At 42.7% G+C, this 16,251-nt stretch overlaps 1 protein-coding gene across 6 annotated transcripts in view; it reads left to right on the forward strand.

Annotated features, from left to right (window-relative positions):
- Positions 1 to 892: 892 nt before the first annotated feature.
- Positions 893 to 16,251, forward strand: part of Il18rap (interleukin 18 receptor accessory protein) — a 32,519-nt gene continuing 17,160 nt past the window's right edge. Inside the window, exons 1-8 of one of the 6 annotated variants that reach the window (XM_048430213.3) lie at positions 893 to 1,281; positions 1,938 to 2,055; positions 5,531 to 5,693; positions 6,000 to 6,110; positions 7,328 to 7,491; positions 7,931 to 8,246; positions 8,335 to 8,518; positions 15,235 to 15,385. In XM_048430213.3, the coding sequence (XP_048286170.3) occupies positions 7,422 to 7,491; positions 7,931 to 8,246; positions 8,335 to 8,518; positions 15,235 to 15,385 (721 nt within the window). In that variant the 5' untranslated portion in view covers positions 893 to 1,281; positions 1,938 to 2,055; positions 5,531 to 5,693; positions 6,000 to 6,110; positions 7,328 to 7,421. The remainder of the gene's footprint in view (positions 1,282 to 1,937; positions 2,056 to 5,530; positions 5,694 to 5,999; positions 6,111 to 7,327; positions 7,492 to 7,930; positions 8,247 to 8,334; positions 8,519 to 15,234; positions 15,386 to 16,251) is intronic. The other 5 variants (XM_048430208.3, XM_048430211.3, XM_048430215.3 and 2 more) reach the window with 5 other exon arrangements.

Here is a 16,251-nt window from a genome sequence, read left to right on the forward strand (position 1 = left end):
CAGCCCCCAGGTATCTTGAATGGACTTCAGCATTTACTGAACAGCTGTGGGGAACAATGCCCTCTTGTTTTCCCTTTTGCCTTTATCCTCACCATTCCTTTTTGAAGCCCTTCTAGGTTTTTATTGCTGGCACCGTCTCTGCTGTAACCCTGTGAGCCTGTAGCTCATGTGCCCTCCCGTCTTTTTCTGCTGAGCCTGTTACGCATTGCAGTTGGCTATAAGAAGATCTCGCATCCTCTTGGATAGGACAGGTTCCTGGCTAACACGGACACATGTCTTTAGCGGCTTAGACCTGTCTTTAGTTGCCAGTTCCTCCTGAAGCCTTCTGCTTCCACCGTACTCACTCTGGCATTTGCTTTGCTGCTGTATTTTAAGCGCTTCTCTAGTCCTGTGTGGAAATAACCCCGGGGCCTTGCTGTGCTCAGTTGCTTCAGTTTTATCTTCGTGGGAATAGTGGTGTCTTGAGGGAGGACGATAATGCGGTTAATTAAGATGCTTTATAGACAGTATTCCTTGTGACTAGTACTCCAAATTGTTCTAATTGTTCCAAATTAAATTGTTCTTAATTATGCTTTCCAAGGTTTTCTCTTAATGCGCAAGTACATAAATAGTTTCAGTGACTCTCAATGTTAAAATTATTTCACTTTCTTTATCGATGAATTGTTGCTTCCTATAAGAGATACTGGTGAGATGGACACTTAAAAGTTCATTAGAAGAAAGCTTTTAGATTTGGAATCAAAGGCAATGATGGTGGTTCTAGTTTTAAAGGGGGGAGAGGGGGGAAAAAGAGTGAACTCCCCTGTTGAGAAATGGTGTTGAGCGCTCGTTAAAATTCTACACAGGAAATTCCTGTAAAGGAAGCTGGTTTACTCACCATTTCAACTAAACCTAACCACAAAGCTTTTCTTGTCAAGGAGGCTGGCCAGAGAGTGGCTCTAAACAGCTCATTTCAGGGGTTTTTCTTCTGGGGATAGAATTAGTTTGCTTGTTTTTCCTCTGGTTTGACCATGCATTTTCCAATGCCAATGGTTCTTTACAAAATGCAAAGGTTTTCTTTGTCTGTCCAGGTATAACTCACTGTTTCCAGACTGTGTGAGTGGGATAATTCTTACATCTTCCCCCAAGGAACTCTCTTGCTAAGAAAAAAACCAGTAGAGCTCTTTGAAAATGGATGTTTTTCACACTTTTCTTCAAACGTACAAGCCGCCAGTCACTGACATAAAGACTTGAAGTTCCTTATTTCTGTGTGTGTGTGTGTGTTTATAAGATCAGGAAATAAAGGTAAGACAATGAAACATTCTTTCTCTAGATTTTTCTGACCCCACATAATGTTTAAAATAACTTAAAAATAGATTGCTAAACAGTTTCTTTCTAGGGACTATGTTTAAATAACAGGTGAGTTATTAGATAGCAACATTTGTATCTCAATGAATGTATCTTTGAATCTTCACTTGAAAAAAAGGACTAGTTACAAAGTAAACCTTTCTTCACAGTGCTTCTTGCATTTGCTTAGAAAGGGGATGGTGCCATATCTGAGTGGCGGCTGTACTTGTCTGCCTTTGAAGGCAAGCACTGAACATGCTACCATGGACCATGTGAGCATCATCCGAATAGTCTTTGAAAACTGGAATAGGCTACTTCACATCTCTTTTTAAATTTTGTTTTAAGAATGTGGACAGGACTGAGTGTCTTTCCCTGGTGGTTTACTCAGCATTTTCACCTTTCAGCAAGAGCTTTGTTCTTTGAAAAACTTATTTCACTATTGCTATAAACTATGGTTGGCCGTGTGTCTTTGAGTGACTTCAGAGTAGGTCTTGAGAAAAATACACACACACACACACACACACACACACACACACACACACACACACACACACACATATATATATATATATATATATATATATATATATATATATATCCTTTCATATTTCCAGACCTTCTCCCTGGCCTCTTGCCTGTTTCCGTGGAAGATGGCATGTAGTGATGTCAAAATGAGAAGCGTTGCAACCCTCTCCTTCTACATGTGACTCTCTCTCTTCTACTACTGAACAGGTATGTGGTTTTTATTTAATAATGGCACCTTTGCTATAAGCTATGAGACCTTTGATTATCCATTGAGAAATGAGAAATATACAACACGTATGTTCTCCAGAATGACAAATGTAAGTAAGTGATACATTTAGTGTTACTTGTCAATCATTTTACTCTCAAGAACAGAATTTATAGCCACATTTGGACTAAGTTGGCCAATGCTCAACGAGTAAGCTGTTTTTCACTTGAATGATTTCTTCGGAATCCATGAAGTGTTTGGGTGATGGTCAATGAAATAATTCTTAGGTGGTCTTTTAAAAGCAGACATTGGGAGATAAGAGCTTGGAGGTGTTGTTCCGTGTCAATGGACCATTCAGAATGGGTTTGTCCTTGGGTTGTTATGTGGCCAACAGCAATGGCAGTAGCTACTTACTGCTGAGAATATTGTAGATTCTGAAGCTTTTAGATGGAATATTCTATAGCTATCTATCAAGCCCTTTGATCTATGGTGCAGGTTAATGCCTGTTGTTTGTTTCTTGCTGTTTGTTTGGATGATCTAGGATTGATGAAAATGGAATATTCAAATCACTCTCTGTTCTTATAGTTGGGTCTATTTCTGTATATCCAGTAATGTTTTTAAAATAAAATTTGGTACCCCAATGTTCATCACATCTACAACAATCCTATTTTCATGATTGATCACTTTCTTTTATTAATGTGAATTCACTTCTTTATGTTTTCTTATTATGGCATGAAGTCTACTTGGTTAGATAAAACTATTGCGATTTTTGGTTTCCATTTGCCTGATATGTTGACTTTTAATGTTTCTCTTTCAGTCTGTGTGTACTTTTTGCCAATAAGGTGGCTTGAATGAGGTGTCCCTATAACTTAGACATTTGAATATTTGGTCCTCAGTTGATGGTGTTGCTTGGGTAGGTTTAGGAGATGTGCCCTTGTTGGAGGAAGTATGTCACTGAGAGTTTAAAGATTTGTGCCATTCCCAGATCACATTCCCTGCTTTGGCTTATAGTTCAAGATGTGGGCTCCCAGTTTCCTGCTTCTGCCACCATGGACTCTAACCCTCTGGGACCATAAACTCAACAAACACTTCTATTTATTGCATTGGTCATGGTTTTTTATCAAAGCAATAAAAAAAAATAACAAATACAGGAGTGTTTTTTGGAGGCAACAAATAATTGGCTCTTACCTTTTAATCTATTCAGCCAGTTTGAGTGATTTAATCAGCAAATTAAAGCAATTTGCATTTAGGGTTGTTATTGAAAGGGATTTGTTGACTCTTATGCTTTTTTGAGAGGAAGAAGTTTGAGATGGGGTTTTTCTGTAGCGTTGGAGACTGTCCTGGAACTTGCTTTGTAGACCAGGCTGGCCTCGAACTCACAGAGATCCGCCTGCCTCTGCGTCCTGAGTGCTGGAATTAAAGGCAGGCGTGCACCACTACTGCCCAGCCTGACTCAATGCTTATGTTGATTCCTTTCCTGTTGATTTAATTGTTTTTCTCTTCTTTTTATCTTAGACATTAGTTGGTTTACTGAGTTGGAAATGACTGAGTCATTTATTTTAGACTTATTTATTTTTGTTTTATGTGCGTTAGTGTTTTGCCTGCAGTACATCGGTGTAAAGGTGACAGATTCCCCTGGAGCTGGAGTTGTAGACAGTTGTGAGCTGCCATGAGGGTTGAGAATTGAACTCAGGTTCTCTGGAAGAGAAGCCAGTGCTTTTAACTGCTGAGTCATCGACTGAGCCGTTCCTAATTCTCCTTTGTTTATTTGTTCTTCTCGTGAAATTTATTCTTTTCTGTGTTTTTATTATTAAGACCCTCTGTTCCCTCTAGTTGTATAGGATGCCTCTAAGTGTCTTCTACAGTGGTGGTCTCATAGGCATGGATTACTTTCAATTGTGCTGGTCTTGGCTATCTGATTTCTTCCTGATTTAAGGTAAATGTACTGAAAGCCATTCCTTCTGTGCCATTCTCCTCCCTTTCGCTGCTGTGGTCATCATCTCGTGTCATCCGTCAGGGTTTATCCAGAGCTGCAATATTTTTCAGATAAGTTTGCCTTAGCAACATGCTGGTGATATTTCTTTTGCTGCTTTTAATATTGTTTCTTTATTTTGGACTTTGATATTGACTCCAATGTGTTGTTGGAACATCATTGTTTGGTCTGTCTGGGGTTCTCAATGAACTTCTATGTCCATTTGCAGTACGTGGAAATTGTATTGTTCTGATTTTAATGAATAGTTTTCTATCTAGTGTTGTACATTGTCTACTTCTACTCCACCAGTGCCTGAGGGTCATGTTTCCTTATCCTCCACCTCTGATATTCCGCTTCATTTCGTCTACTGGTTATGGTTTCTATTATCAAAATTTTACTGAGTTTTTAATTTCTTGATTTTCCCCCCAAATCTTTATTTTCTTTCTTACCCATCTCCATTGTCTCTTTTTGCAGTGTTCACTTTATTGCCTGTATCCTGAATTTATATTCTTACTTCATCTTCGTGTTTAGTTGTTTCCTCTTTGAAGTAGCTGATTATTTTTACACATTGACTTTTGAATTATTGGCCCAGCATGTTAATCATATCATTGCCTTTAGGTTTAGTAATTGAGGTGTTATCATTACTTGGAATACATAATGTTACCTGACCTAGTCATGTTTATTGAGTTTCTCTGTTGTCATTTGCTCGTGTTTGGTTTAGATCTCTCTTCTGCTTTTGTCTGAGGAGCTCCTGAGGGGAAGCCTCCTCAGGACTGTTCAGAGAGGAGCAAACAAACCTCAAGGCACAGCCAAGTGCAGACATACACTTAAAATCAATGCAAACACATTACTACACCAGCAACAACCATAAAACACAGAATGGCATATTGCTCACGTAGAATACAACATGAAGCTAATCATTATTTTACATGAATATAAAAACAGTTAATGAAAGAAGTCAGGTAAGACAGCAAGGAAAGAATGGAATGAAAGTTATAAGAAAGAAAAGAAGAGGATCTGAGAACATTATTGAAAGGGAGAGGAATGTACAAGTGAATAAAAATGGAATTGATCACACAGTAAAAAAAATTAGTGTATGAATCGTTTTAGGTGATTATAAGGGGGATAGAGATAAAAGCATTCAAACTTTTTAAGACATAGAATTAAAATACTATGAAAAGTTTAATAAAAAGAAAACCTGGAACATGTCTGGCAACTTCTAAATTAAAGTCTATTGGGAAGAAAACAGAGGTTCTGATAGATGCGAGGGCTCCTATGCTTCCTGCCATTTAAGAAAGTGCTGAATTTGAACTACTCAAGCATCCAGCACCCACCAGAGTTGCCTTCCGTTTGGGACCTTGTCTGTTTGGGGTAGCAGGAGTCTGAGATGACATAATCTACAGTCCCTTTGTGGTTTCCTCAACACCCCCCAAGTGCATTGACAGTAAGAGAAACCAGCAAACATCGAATTCTGTACATGAGAGCTGACTCGGTGCTTTCCAAAGTCACTCAGCATCACATGCCTTGCAGAAGAGATGAGACTGTGGAAATCATCTGCCTCCCTGGAATCTCAGAGACCTGCCCACCGTGAACCTCCTAGCAGATAACTGACTCCAATCCCTGACTTCAAGTGTGGGACTATCAGGCTACACAGTTAACCTTGAGGAGGTAAGGTCAGCTCCCAGGAACAGAAAGTGAGATCCCTTGTCCCCATCCTTTTTGCTGCCTGAGGCCAGCCTCCTACCCCTTACACTTCTCAGCAAGCCTGTATGCGCCCCCCTTCTCTCTACACCTGCCTTGCAGAGGCGTCTTCCATCCCGAGAAGGTGGGAAGTTGATTCCAGGCTCGCTGACTTAAATCATGACCTTGCGATCATGGTCTTTGGGTAACTCAGCCTTTAAGAGTAAGAAGTTGCTTATAAGAACTTACTATCTCATCTGTCTGTCTTGTCTGTCTGTCTGTCTGTCTATCCAGCTACAGCTTTCCAGCACCTAGTGGAACAAAGCCATGGACCTCCTTTCTGTAGCTGACCTCCTCAGGAGTCTCACCAACACTCCCAAGTAAACTAGAGTCTTCGGAAGAGCTGTGAGCTGTGTGTGCTGACTCTTCAGTCCGGGGGGGGGGGGGGGGCTTCCTGGTTTTGCTTTGAAATGAGGCTGAGGTCGCCTTCCCTCCCTGCTGGGGAACTGCAGCTACTGATTATGGTGGATAGGACCCCCTCCCTTTCTTTATCCTTCTATTTCTGCACTCTCCAGCTGGCCTGTCATCCTCGCTGTGCTTCCCCATGCTGCTCCACCCTGCTCTTCTGTTTGAATGGAAGGGTTGGTATTTGCTATCCTGACTTTTCTCATTCACCATGGCGCATATGGAGGGTTCTTGTCTATCATTTTATCCCTGAGGTTGCTACAGTCTTTTCATTTCGAGACTTTTCTCCCCTCCCTCTGGCTGCCCATCTCTTAGTAGCCACACCAAAGAGATAATCCCTATTCCTCAGCAGTTTTTGACACTTGAACATAGTCTATCCTTCAAATTTTGTTCATCTAATGTCAGAATAGAAAATTTCACCCTACAACTAAACATTCCATATTCTGCTCAAATTTAAACAGGCAACAAATTTACACTCCCCATAGCTCTCATTGCTTATACATTATTTGAAGTTTTTCATGGTCACCCTCTCTACAGAAAAGACAAACCTTATGTACTCAACCCACGCCTGACTTTCAATTTTAAGAACACATGTTCTCTGCTTTTATATCTGAGAGGATCAATAGGTCAGTCTTCAAGGCACAAGTTTCTACCCTTATTTATCTAATAGTTTTTTTAAAAATAGTATTTAGTACCATGTAGATACTCTCAGATTTTATAGAAATGAGCCAAATCACCAGTTTTCCTAACTCTAGAATCTGTCATTTGCTTATAAATTAGGCTATCTTTCATGAAAAATAAAGCATTATTTTTCCAAATTACTGATAGAAACATACATTGTAGAAGGAAGCAATATAAGAGGAAAAAAAGGAGAAGAATTCCACGAAAAGAAATAATATTAGATGATACTCCAGGGCCCATTTGAGGTCCTCAGGGGACCCTGCATGTGAGGCCCTCAGGGGACCCTGCATGTGAGGTGTTCATCCTTTGAGTGAGCTCGAGGTGACATATGGCAGAAGATATTTCATGCCCCTGAAAATACCCACGCCGGTTCTGGGCTCCCGAAGGCTGTTTGGGTGGGATGTGCCCTTTCAGGGTTTCCTGTGTGACTTGAGGCTTGGTCACAGGTTTGATTTCTCCATTTCCTATTTCCTAAGTGAAGAGGATGCCCGAGAAAGAGCCCCGAGTCTGCACACCCTCCACTCTGGCAACGAGAAGTCGCTGACGCCATGACAGAAGCAGAGGAGCAACATGCTCTCTCTGGGCTGGCTGTTCCTTTGCTTTGTTGCAGGAGAGCAGACCACGGGATTTGACCACTCAGGTAGGGGGTTTTGCTTTGCCTGTTAACCCCGTGAGTCTTGTGGTCACAGTCTAAAGTCCCAGATCATCTGTTAAATCAGCAGCCTGACCTTTGAGTACGCAACATCTCGCTGTTAAAGGGAGTAGGAGGAGGCATATCTGGTCGGGACTGCTTTCAGCAGATGCCACATCCATCTGGGGGATCCCAGTGACCACAACGGGGCGTTCAGTGGGGGCATCTGAGGAAGAGTGCATGATTGTTCCTCCGGTCACCCAGAGGGACTTAAGACACAAGTCTGTTGGGAGCGAATCAGAACATGAGCCATTTTCATCCATGAAATTGGCATGGTACACAAGATAGAGCTTAGTCCTTTGTGATACTGGGTCTCTTTGTAAATATCAGTGGGAAGTCTGCCTTCTAACACGTTTCTTTGTGTTGTTTCATTTACTGTCATTTTCAGCTTGTGCCACGAAAAGACTTCTGTGGATATATCCTGTGAAGGGTGCAGAGAATTTTGTCCTATTTTGTGACTTACCAGAGCTTCTGAAGTCACAATTCTCCCACATAAATCAACTGTCACCTACCCAAGGCCCTGCCCACACACCTTGCAGTGGTAATCAGAACCTATCTGATGTTCAGTGGTATAAGCAGCCTCGGCGTGGAGGTCCATTAGAGGAGATCGACAGAAACTCTTCTCACGAGAGGCGAGGCATGCTGTGGCTATCGGCCCCGCAGATAAACAATGCTGGGTCATTTATTTGTAGACCCAGGCTGAGGTATGTCTCAAAGGCATTCCAGTCTAGAAATAGCCTCAAATTCTCTGTTACCTAGACAAGTACTGACAGGACCTTCTCTGTCTCCTAGGCACCCCCAGGATATGGCTTGTTGTGTCAAGACCATCTTAGAACTTAAGCCTCAGAGAAACGTATCCTGTGGGAACCCAGCGGAGCACAAGCAATACCTATTTCTTGGTAGCACTGGCTCCATTTATTGTCCCAGCCTCAGCTGCCAACGTGATGCCCAGAGTCCAAAGATGACCTGGTACCGGGTATGAATGGATTTTCTAAAGCTGGTGTAAGAGCACTGTTTTGTGGCATTTGTCTCTATATTAGACTCTTTACGGAAAAAGATGAGTTAGGGAGCTTGAGGCCCAGAGCTCCATAAAAACTGGTCTCTGTGTATGTGAAAGACCTACAGTCTAAGGTGCTTTTGACCCTATGGAGAGTACAGCTTGCTATTCAAATCGATGGAGTCACCCTTTGGATCCATGGCAGGGGACAAGTCCAGCATGTGGGTGGCGTCATACTTGTGGAGGGGTGTCAACAGACATCTGTGAATTCTGGCCAGGTCATTCATTTATGTGTCATAAAGACTAATGGGCACTGGTGAGGACGAGGAAGGGTGCTCCCTACCATCAAGTCTTGAAGGCGTTTTAAAAGAAGCAGAGGAGTGGAGTGGTTTCCAGAGAGGAGCGTGGCGAGGAAAGCCCGGCAAGTCACAGCGTGCGCGACACGTGGCTTGTGCAAAGCCTGTGGGAGCGAGGGAGTGCTAAGGGAAAGGGTACAAGGGAAAGTTTGTTGTTACTGGCGTGGAGGAAACCAGTAAGCACACACAGCAAACGCGTTTCCCGTTTTCACTGCGCTGCTAGTGCTTGCCCACACATGGATGCTCACCCAGCAGAGCCCTATCTGTGACACACCTCCTCCAACAAGGTCCCACCACCTAATCGTTTCCAAACAGTTCCAGCAACTGGGGGTCAAGTTCCAGCAACTGGAGGGTCAAGCATCCAGACATAGGAGTCCATGGAGCCATTCTCCTTCCAACTACGCAGCGACTTTTTTTGTTGTTGTTTTTTGCTAAAACAGTGAGGGTTGGTGTGATGAGCGCTCCATTGCCCATGCTAGGCAGGGCTTCTGCTCAGCAGTGCTTCGCTTCCCTGCTTGGAGCAGCTGTCAGGAGAGCACTGGGGCCTGGCTGAGCACTCTGTACTTGGCACGTTCTTAATTATTTAATGATTGAAACTCCAGAATTAAAATAGAGTACCTGTTATTTTTCTGGTTTCTGGAACTACAGGGAAAAGGAAATATCCTTAATAAATCTGATTCCCTAAGTGAAAGGCATTTGAATTGATGAAGTTCGTATGTTTTGATAATCTTAGTAACTTTCTGACACAAGGAAGAATCATAATGAAGGACAGTCAGAGAGTTTCTTTAGGAACGGCCTTGAACACCAGGATCACGGTGGTTTTGTGTGACCTCCTGTTAAGGGGACCCAAGCATGAATAAAATCCCTATGGTGTCTTACATCACCCTCATCAGGGCCGGGGTGGTTTGCTGTCGGACTGGTGTACATGGTGTGGGGTTGATTCTCAGCCCTGTGTTCCATGGAAACTTTGCAGATGCATTCGCCACTTCCCCTTCTCGTTTCCATTTGGGTTAGCTCTTGTAGGGACCAGAATCTAGGCACTGTATGAGTTGCCTACCATGGGGAGTTGGTGAGCAGGCTGAGACTGGCCAGACCCACAGGCTGAAGTGTTTCTCAATAGTGAAGATAAACGATGACTTAGATTGTAGTTTTGGAAGCTGTTCCCAAGGCCAATCTATTGGCCCGTTCTGTTCTGTTGTTTTTACCTTAAACATCCCCCACGCCTTCCCAGGCAGCTTTGAATACAGCTACCCACATGCTGTGCAATTGACGCTGCACATGGGTCGCACAGCGAGGATGCTGAGTGAGGAGGGCTCCATTCCTTCCTCTGAACAGAATATTGATGTTGCCTGCAATTCCTTCAGCTTTGCAATAACCCTACTGGGTGGGTCAATCACGCTATTGTGGCATGTCAGCCTTTTCCCTAAGAACTTCCACCAGGCAATTTGAGGGGCATTCTCAATTGTGTGCCTAGCATTAGAGTTTCTAACTCACGTGCCTAACTTCACGCGCACTCCTGTTAGATTCTAAAACATAGGTTTTTGCTCGTCATTCTGTGTGCTAAGAAATTGGAATTTTGATTTTATAATTTTATAACCTGGTATACTAACTATCATTCTCACAGTTTGAAGCCCATAGATAAAGTAAACATGGGCATGTTAATTATTTTTATAATTTTAATTTTTATTAAAAATCATTTGTCATGTACAATATTTGCTGACTGTGATTTCCTCTCTCCCAACTCCTCCCAGGTCCTTCCCACCTAATCATGCACCCACATAAACACGCTTTTCTTTCTCTCTGTCATTAGAAAACAACCCGGCAACTATAAAACCAAAATAAGCAAAACAGAATAAGATGAAACAACAAACAGGAAGAAAAGGAGCCTATGAAAAATTACTAGAAACACGCACAAATGCAGGCACACGTGCACCGGCACACCCAGAAATCCCTTAAAAACACAGAGCCCAAACTGTAGTATATAAGCAAAACCTGCAAGGTCAAAGAAAGCGTGTATAGATGTGTGTGGGGTGGAGTGGGGTGGGATGTGACTCTTAAGACCCCGTAAAACTACTGAGCAAGCCTGCACGCTAGAGTTCCATGCTGCGGTTTCTGGAGCCGTCCTTCTGGCTACGGATTGTCATCGCTTGGGGGTACGGCTGTTCAATTATCTGAAAAGGCACCCACATGTCCTATCATCCGGCTCTTAAGTATCTTTTTGTTTAACAGGGAGATCATGGAAGTGGTTCCCAAATTACACTCTAGAGTGAAGGTAGAGTTTGTCTACTGCTGTCCCTTGAGCCTCTCTAATCTAAGTCTTCAATTATACAGGAAAATGAGATGACTTTCATAAGGTGGCAGTTAGTGAACAGAAGCTGGCTGATATTAACCATTACCGCCTTTCCATATGCTCACAAAACATCTGTTTAATAATTTACAGAATACTTTGGCTAGGTACTGAATCGGACCCATCATTACAATTTTCTGGTTTATTGATTTCCTAGTGTATAGTAGAAGAAATATTACTATAGGATTGAAGAATAAGTTGAGCATTGTCAGGTGATTGGAGCAAGAGATTGTATGATGGTATTCACTGAGAAAGATTATCACTGTAACAAATAGAATAGCAAACAGTCCATTCAACGAAGGATTAATGAATTGCTCAGTGTGAGAGAAACAGAGTTCTTGCGTGGTCTGAATTCTATTGAATTGGAAATTAAAACTGTGGGCTGCTCATGAGGTAGAGGGGCTGGGGCCCTGCTGACATGTTTGAACTTTGCTTGTGTGTCTTCTGAACCATAGAACTAGCAATGGAAATAGAAAGAAGGTGGGGATATTTTTACAGAAGAAGGGGGATAATCAAACGCTTTGATAGGGACTAATTAAAGAGACAGTCATAATAGTTTAGATTTTCCTGGCTTTAAATATATTTGTGATATTTGTTAACTCGTAGAAAGTAAAACCTGATTCACTCATAGGTAGCGAAGATATGATGTGCTCAAATCCAGACACAATTATGAGTTAATGATGAGGAACCATGTGAAGTTCATCAAGGAAAATAGACTAAAATCGTAGATCCAGGTGGAGGAAGCCCAGATAAGAACTCCAGCATTGCCTGGCTTTGGGGAGCACCACTCTTAGAGAATCCTACAGTTTTGGGGTGCTCCCTAGTACTGAGCTGCGTGCTAGTAAAACCTCTGGAGAGTACATTACAAGATCACAGCTACTGCCCTCTTACTAAGAATGACTTTGTGTCCCCCTTACATGCCCCTAAACATCTCTGTCAGTAGCTTCCGGTTTTCCACTTGTTCTCTCTGGGGCTCTGACTCTTCACACAGATCACACTGTGGCTGCTCCTCCTCCTCTGTGTTTTTGTTTTCTAACGTGTCACCTCTGAGCATCACATTGTACCCTCTGGGTGGTTGCCTCTGCCTCTTTCCTGCCAGGCTTGCTTGCGATTGAATAATCTGGTTTCCTATCGCTCTGCATACGTTTTTTTTTTTCACCCCAATTTCCTTAACATCTCTTGTGAGTTCTGTTTCACAAAGATTTTGATGACACACATCAAGCTACGATTGCCATCTATAAAATGAGGAAGAGGTCTACTCGGCTACCATCCACGCTCCTCCGTGGGTTGACTGAGTTCTTAATGATGGAGCTCTGTGTCCTTGATCCACCAGCTTCTCAGCAGATTTACTTCATGCCCACACTCTACGTTCTGTTCTTCATACAATCTTACTGGGTTTTCTCGAGTTTTATCTCTGGACTTTCCTCCTTCTTCTTAGCTTCACTTCTGGCTGGAGCATACTTGATCTTTGCCATCATCTGATAAATAATTTGAGCTGTCTCTGCCTCTTGCCCTGGCTCTCCATCCTGTCTTGTAGTTACTCCCAACGACCAGTGTGGCCCACTCGGGCTCTTTGACACCGTAGGGGAATTTCTCTGTTGGGCCCCAGGAACTGGCCCAGACACTTGGAGATGTGTGGGGGAGGGTGGGGGGAATTCCTGCTTCTACCTGTGTGAAGGCCAATGGAAGGGAAATTCCTCGATCATTAAACAAAACTCTTAGTCAGAAAAATTATGTTTGATGTTCAGTTCTCTCATTCACTAGGCATTCTTGTGCAGGCTTTCCTTTAAACTCTGAAGTATTTCTCTCCTCATTTGTAAAATGAAAGAAATAAAATCCAGTCAGATTCCACGTCAGAGACTCCTTTGGACCAGTGGGAGGAAGAGAAGAGGTAGTTCAAGAGAGACAAATTGTTGTTTAAGTGAGCGTTTTACTAAGGAGGCAACACCACAGACAATACTCAAGCTTCTGAAGAACGAGCCAACAGTCTGCAAAGACGAAGTGGGGTGTCCATTCCTAATGGTTCCTGAGGGGAGGTGTTGTGCCCTTCACCCGGGAGGCAGCAGGGATGTTTGGCCCTTTGGGAGAGTTGAGAGAAAAAAAATATATTGGCCTGATATGTGAGGCAGCGGTGTCTGGAAGGTTTGCGATCTACTGACAAGCATAGATGATCACGTATGAGAGAATTTTGCAGTCTATGTAGAGAACAGATTCTCGCCATCTCATCATTTCTGCTACCTCTTTTCTTTTGATTTTTAACTGTCAGAGATCTGCTTTGGGGACTCATGGGAAGCTAGAAGGTCATATACTACAGAAACGTCATATATGAGTTAGGCTGTAGGAGTCAGGGCAGTGATGACCCATCCTTCCGCAGAGAGTGAGTGACCCCCACTGTGCCGGAATCCCTGGTGACAGGAAGGTGGTTTGAAACGTCTGTCCTTCAGACTCCATGAGCTTCACAAGCAGCTGTTAGGCACCTTTCTCAAAATGTCCCTATCACACGATTCTCCTATTTGGAAACCTTTCTTGCACAGTATGTTCCTAAATTCACACACCCTTAACCAAGCTGGAGCAATGAAGAGCAAACACATTCAGAGCCCACCTTGGCCTCAAGCCCCACGCCGGTGTTTCACTTTACACTTCACCTCCTCCCAAAGTGGCCGTTGCATGTATGTGATCCCTCTGTATTCTTCGTAGCTCTGCAAAGACTCGAGGAAGCAGCCCTGTTTCGTGTGGGCTGAGATTTGCTAACAAGTGTCTCCTGAGCACTCTATATGGTGTGACGGAAAGGCCCGAGACTCGGGGCCTAGAGGCTCAGAGTCTACTGAGAGAAGGGGCCCGTGTTTATTCCTTTCCATGTACCCAGGATTTGTTAGCCACCTGTAAACCATGACTGCACTCAACAGCTATAGACGAGGATATGCCACATCGCATACATTGGAAAAAGGCAGTGCCCGTAGCGGCTGTTTGCCTACAAGGTCCTGGATGTGTGAAGTGGCAATTCTCCTGGGAGCAAATGATGATTTTGTTCCCCAAAGCTGAACCCCGGTAGAGCTATGGCGGGAGCTGCAGCCTGTGCTCTGGGGGAAGCGGCAAAGGACTTGCAAAGGCAGGGATCCAACAGAACATGACCCTCGGGGTAAGACGGGGTATAAATGGACCCTAGCAGAGAATGAGACCAGGCCAGTCTTCGACGTCATCTGAAGGGCACAGGCAGTCACTGAAGGATTCTAAGAGACAGGTTCTTGTTTGAGTTCAGAGTCAACTAATGATATCTTAGCATTCTCTGTATTCATTCTCTGTAATTCTTATGTAAGTCCAGTTTATTTATTTAGTGTATTTTACTTACGATTTATTCTTATACTCAAAATAAATCTTTGTTTCACTTTTTGAGACAGCGTTTTTCTGTGTAACGCTGGCTGTCCTGGAAATCACTTTGTAGAATAGACAGGCTGGCCTTGAGCTCAGCTTCTGCCTCCGGAGTGCTGGGATTAAAAGTGTGTGCCACCATGCTTGGCTCTTATATTCAAATTAAATTTACTGAATGAGAATAATTTATATATTGCTTTTATTGACAACCTACATGTTTCTCAAAGTACATGCACTCACTCACATGTGTGCACACGCATGCATTGCCATTCTCAAGCACATGTGCATATAATTTAGTGAAAATTAAGTTGGGCATCATTCCTGAGAGCACTGGATATTCTAGAACACTCTTGGGCTGCCAAATTATGCTCTAAGAAATGCGAAGTCAGTAGCTCTCTGTGAGCTGATTGGAGTCAGCTTTCTTTACAGCATCAGGAAATTCTTCTTCTGTGACCTCAGAAAGAGCAGAGCATATAGCATCCTCATCCAATGGGGCACCCATGTTTCAAACTGACCGGCCTTTACCTGCTTCAAATGGGCGAAACTTTTCTTAAGTATGGAATGAATGTTAATAGAAACTCTGAGCTTTCAGAAAGGCGGTTAATTCTTATCGTTTGGATTAGGATGGAAGACTCCTGTCTGGGCATAAGAACAGCATCATTAAGTTGGAAGATGTTTATATAGATGACCGGGGCTTGTATGTGTGTGATTATACTCAGTCGGATAATGTGAGCTCCTGGACAGTCCGAGCTGTCGTTCGTGTGGAAACCATTGGTAAGTGAGGTCTTTCTTTTTTTTCTGAACTCTTGCTGACCAGTGAAAATCATTTTCCTTTGGTTAAATAATTATTTCCGTTTAGAGAAGAAAAATAACTATTTCCCTTTGTTGAGCCTCTGGCAACCCTTAAAGGACTCTGAGTTGAAAAGAACACCAGCATTTCCATCAACTGAGGTCCCATCCCACAAAGAGGTTCCGTTTGGGTCATGTTCACACTCTCAAACGTTGGGCTATCCCTTTCTCGCAGATGTCTTCTTGCAATACATTTAAATATGCATTAAATATTTCATAATGTAAGTATGCATTAGTTATTTCATACTTGAAACATGAAGAGACATACATGTGTCTGTTTAAAGCGTGTTAATGTATTTCCACGTGTTTAAAATCTTGTTGTTTTATAAAAGAGAAGGAACCTTGATGCTGCAGCTTGATCTGTGTCTCATCCTCCTCCAATGAGGAGCTCATAGGCTATAGACAAGATCAGTGGTTCTCAAGCATCCTAATGCTGTGACCTTTTAATATAGTTCCTCATGTTGTCGTGACCCCCAACTATAAAATCATTGGTACTTCATAAGTATAATTTCACTACTATTACAGATCATAATGTGAATATTGGTGCTTTCTGATGGTCTTCAGCGACCCCGTGAAAGGGTCATTTGACCCTAAAGGGGTCGCAACCCACAGTTTGAGAAACACTGCTCTAGATGGTTTGCATTTAGGCTTTGTGCTTTTCCCACACATGTATGCATTCATTGATAAACTACAATTCTGTCTTTTGCATCCTAAACACAGACTAAGGTGATGCTTGCCAGGAATATTTTCAATATTCTTAAATAATATTGGAGGGAGTATGGGATATTTTC

This window comes from Myodes glareolus, chromosome 18, assembly GCF_982192425.1.
Source record: "Myodes glareolus chromosome 18, mMyoGla1.1, whole genome shotgun sequence".
Taxonomy (NCBI): Eukaryota; Metazoa; Chordata; class Mammalia; order Rodentia; family Cricetidae; genus Myodes; species Myodes glareolus.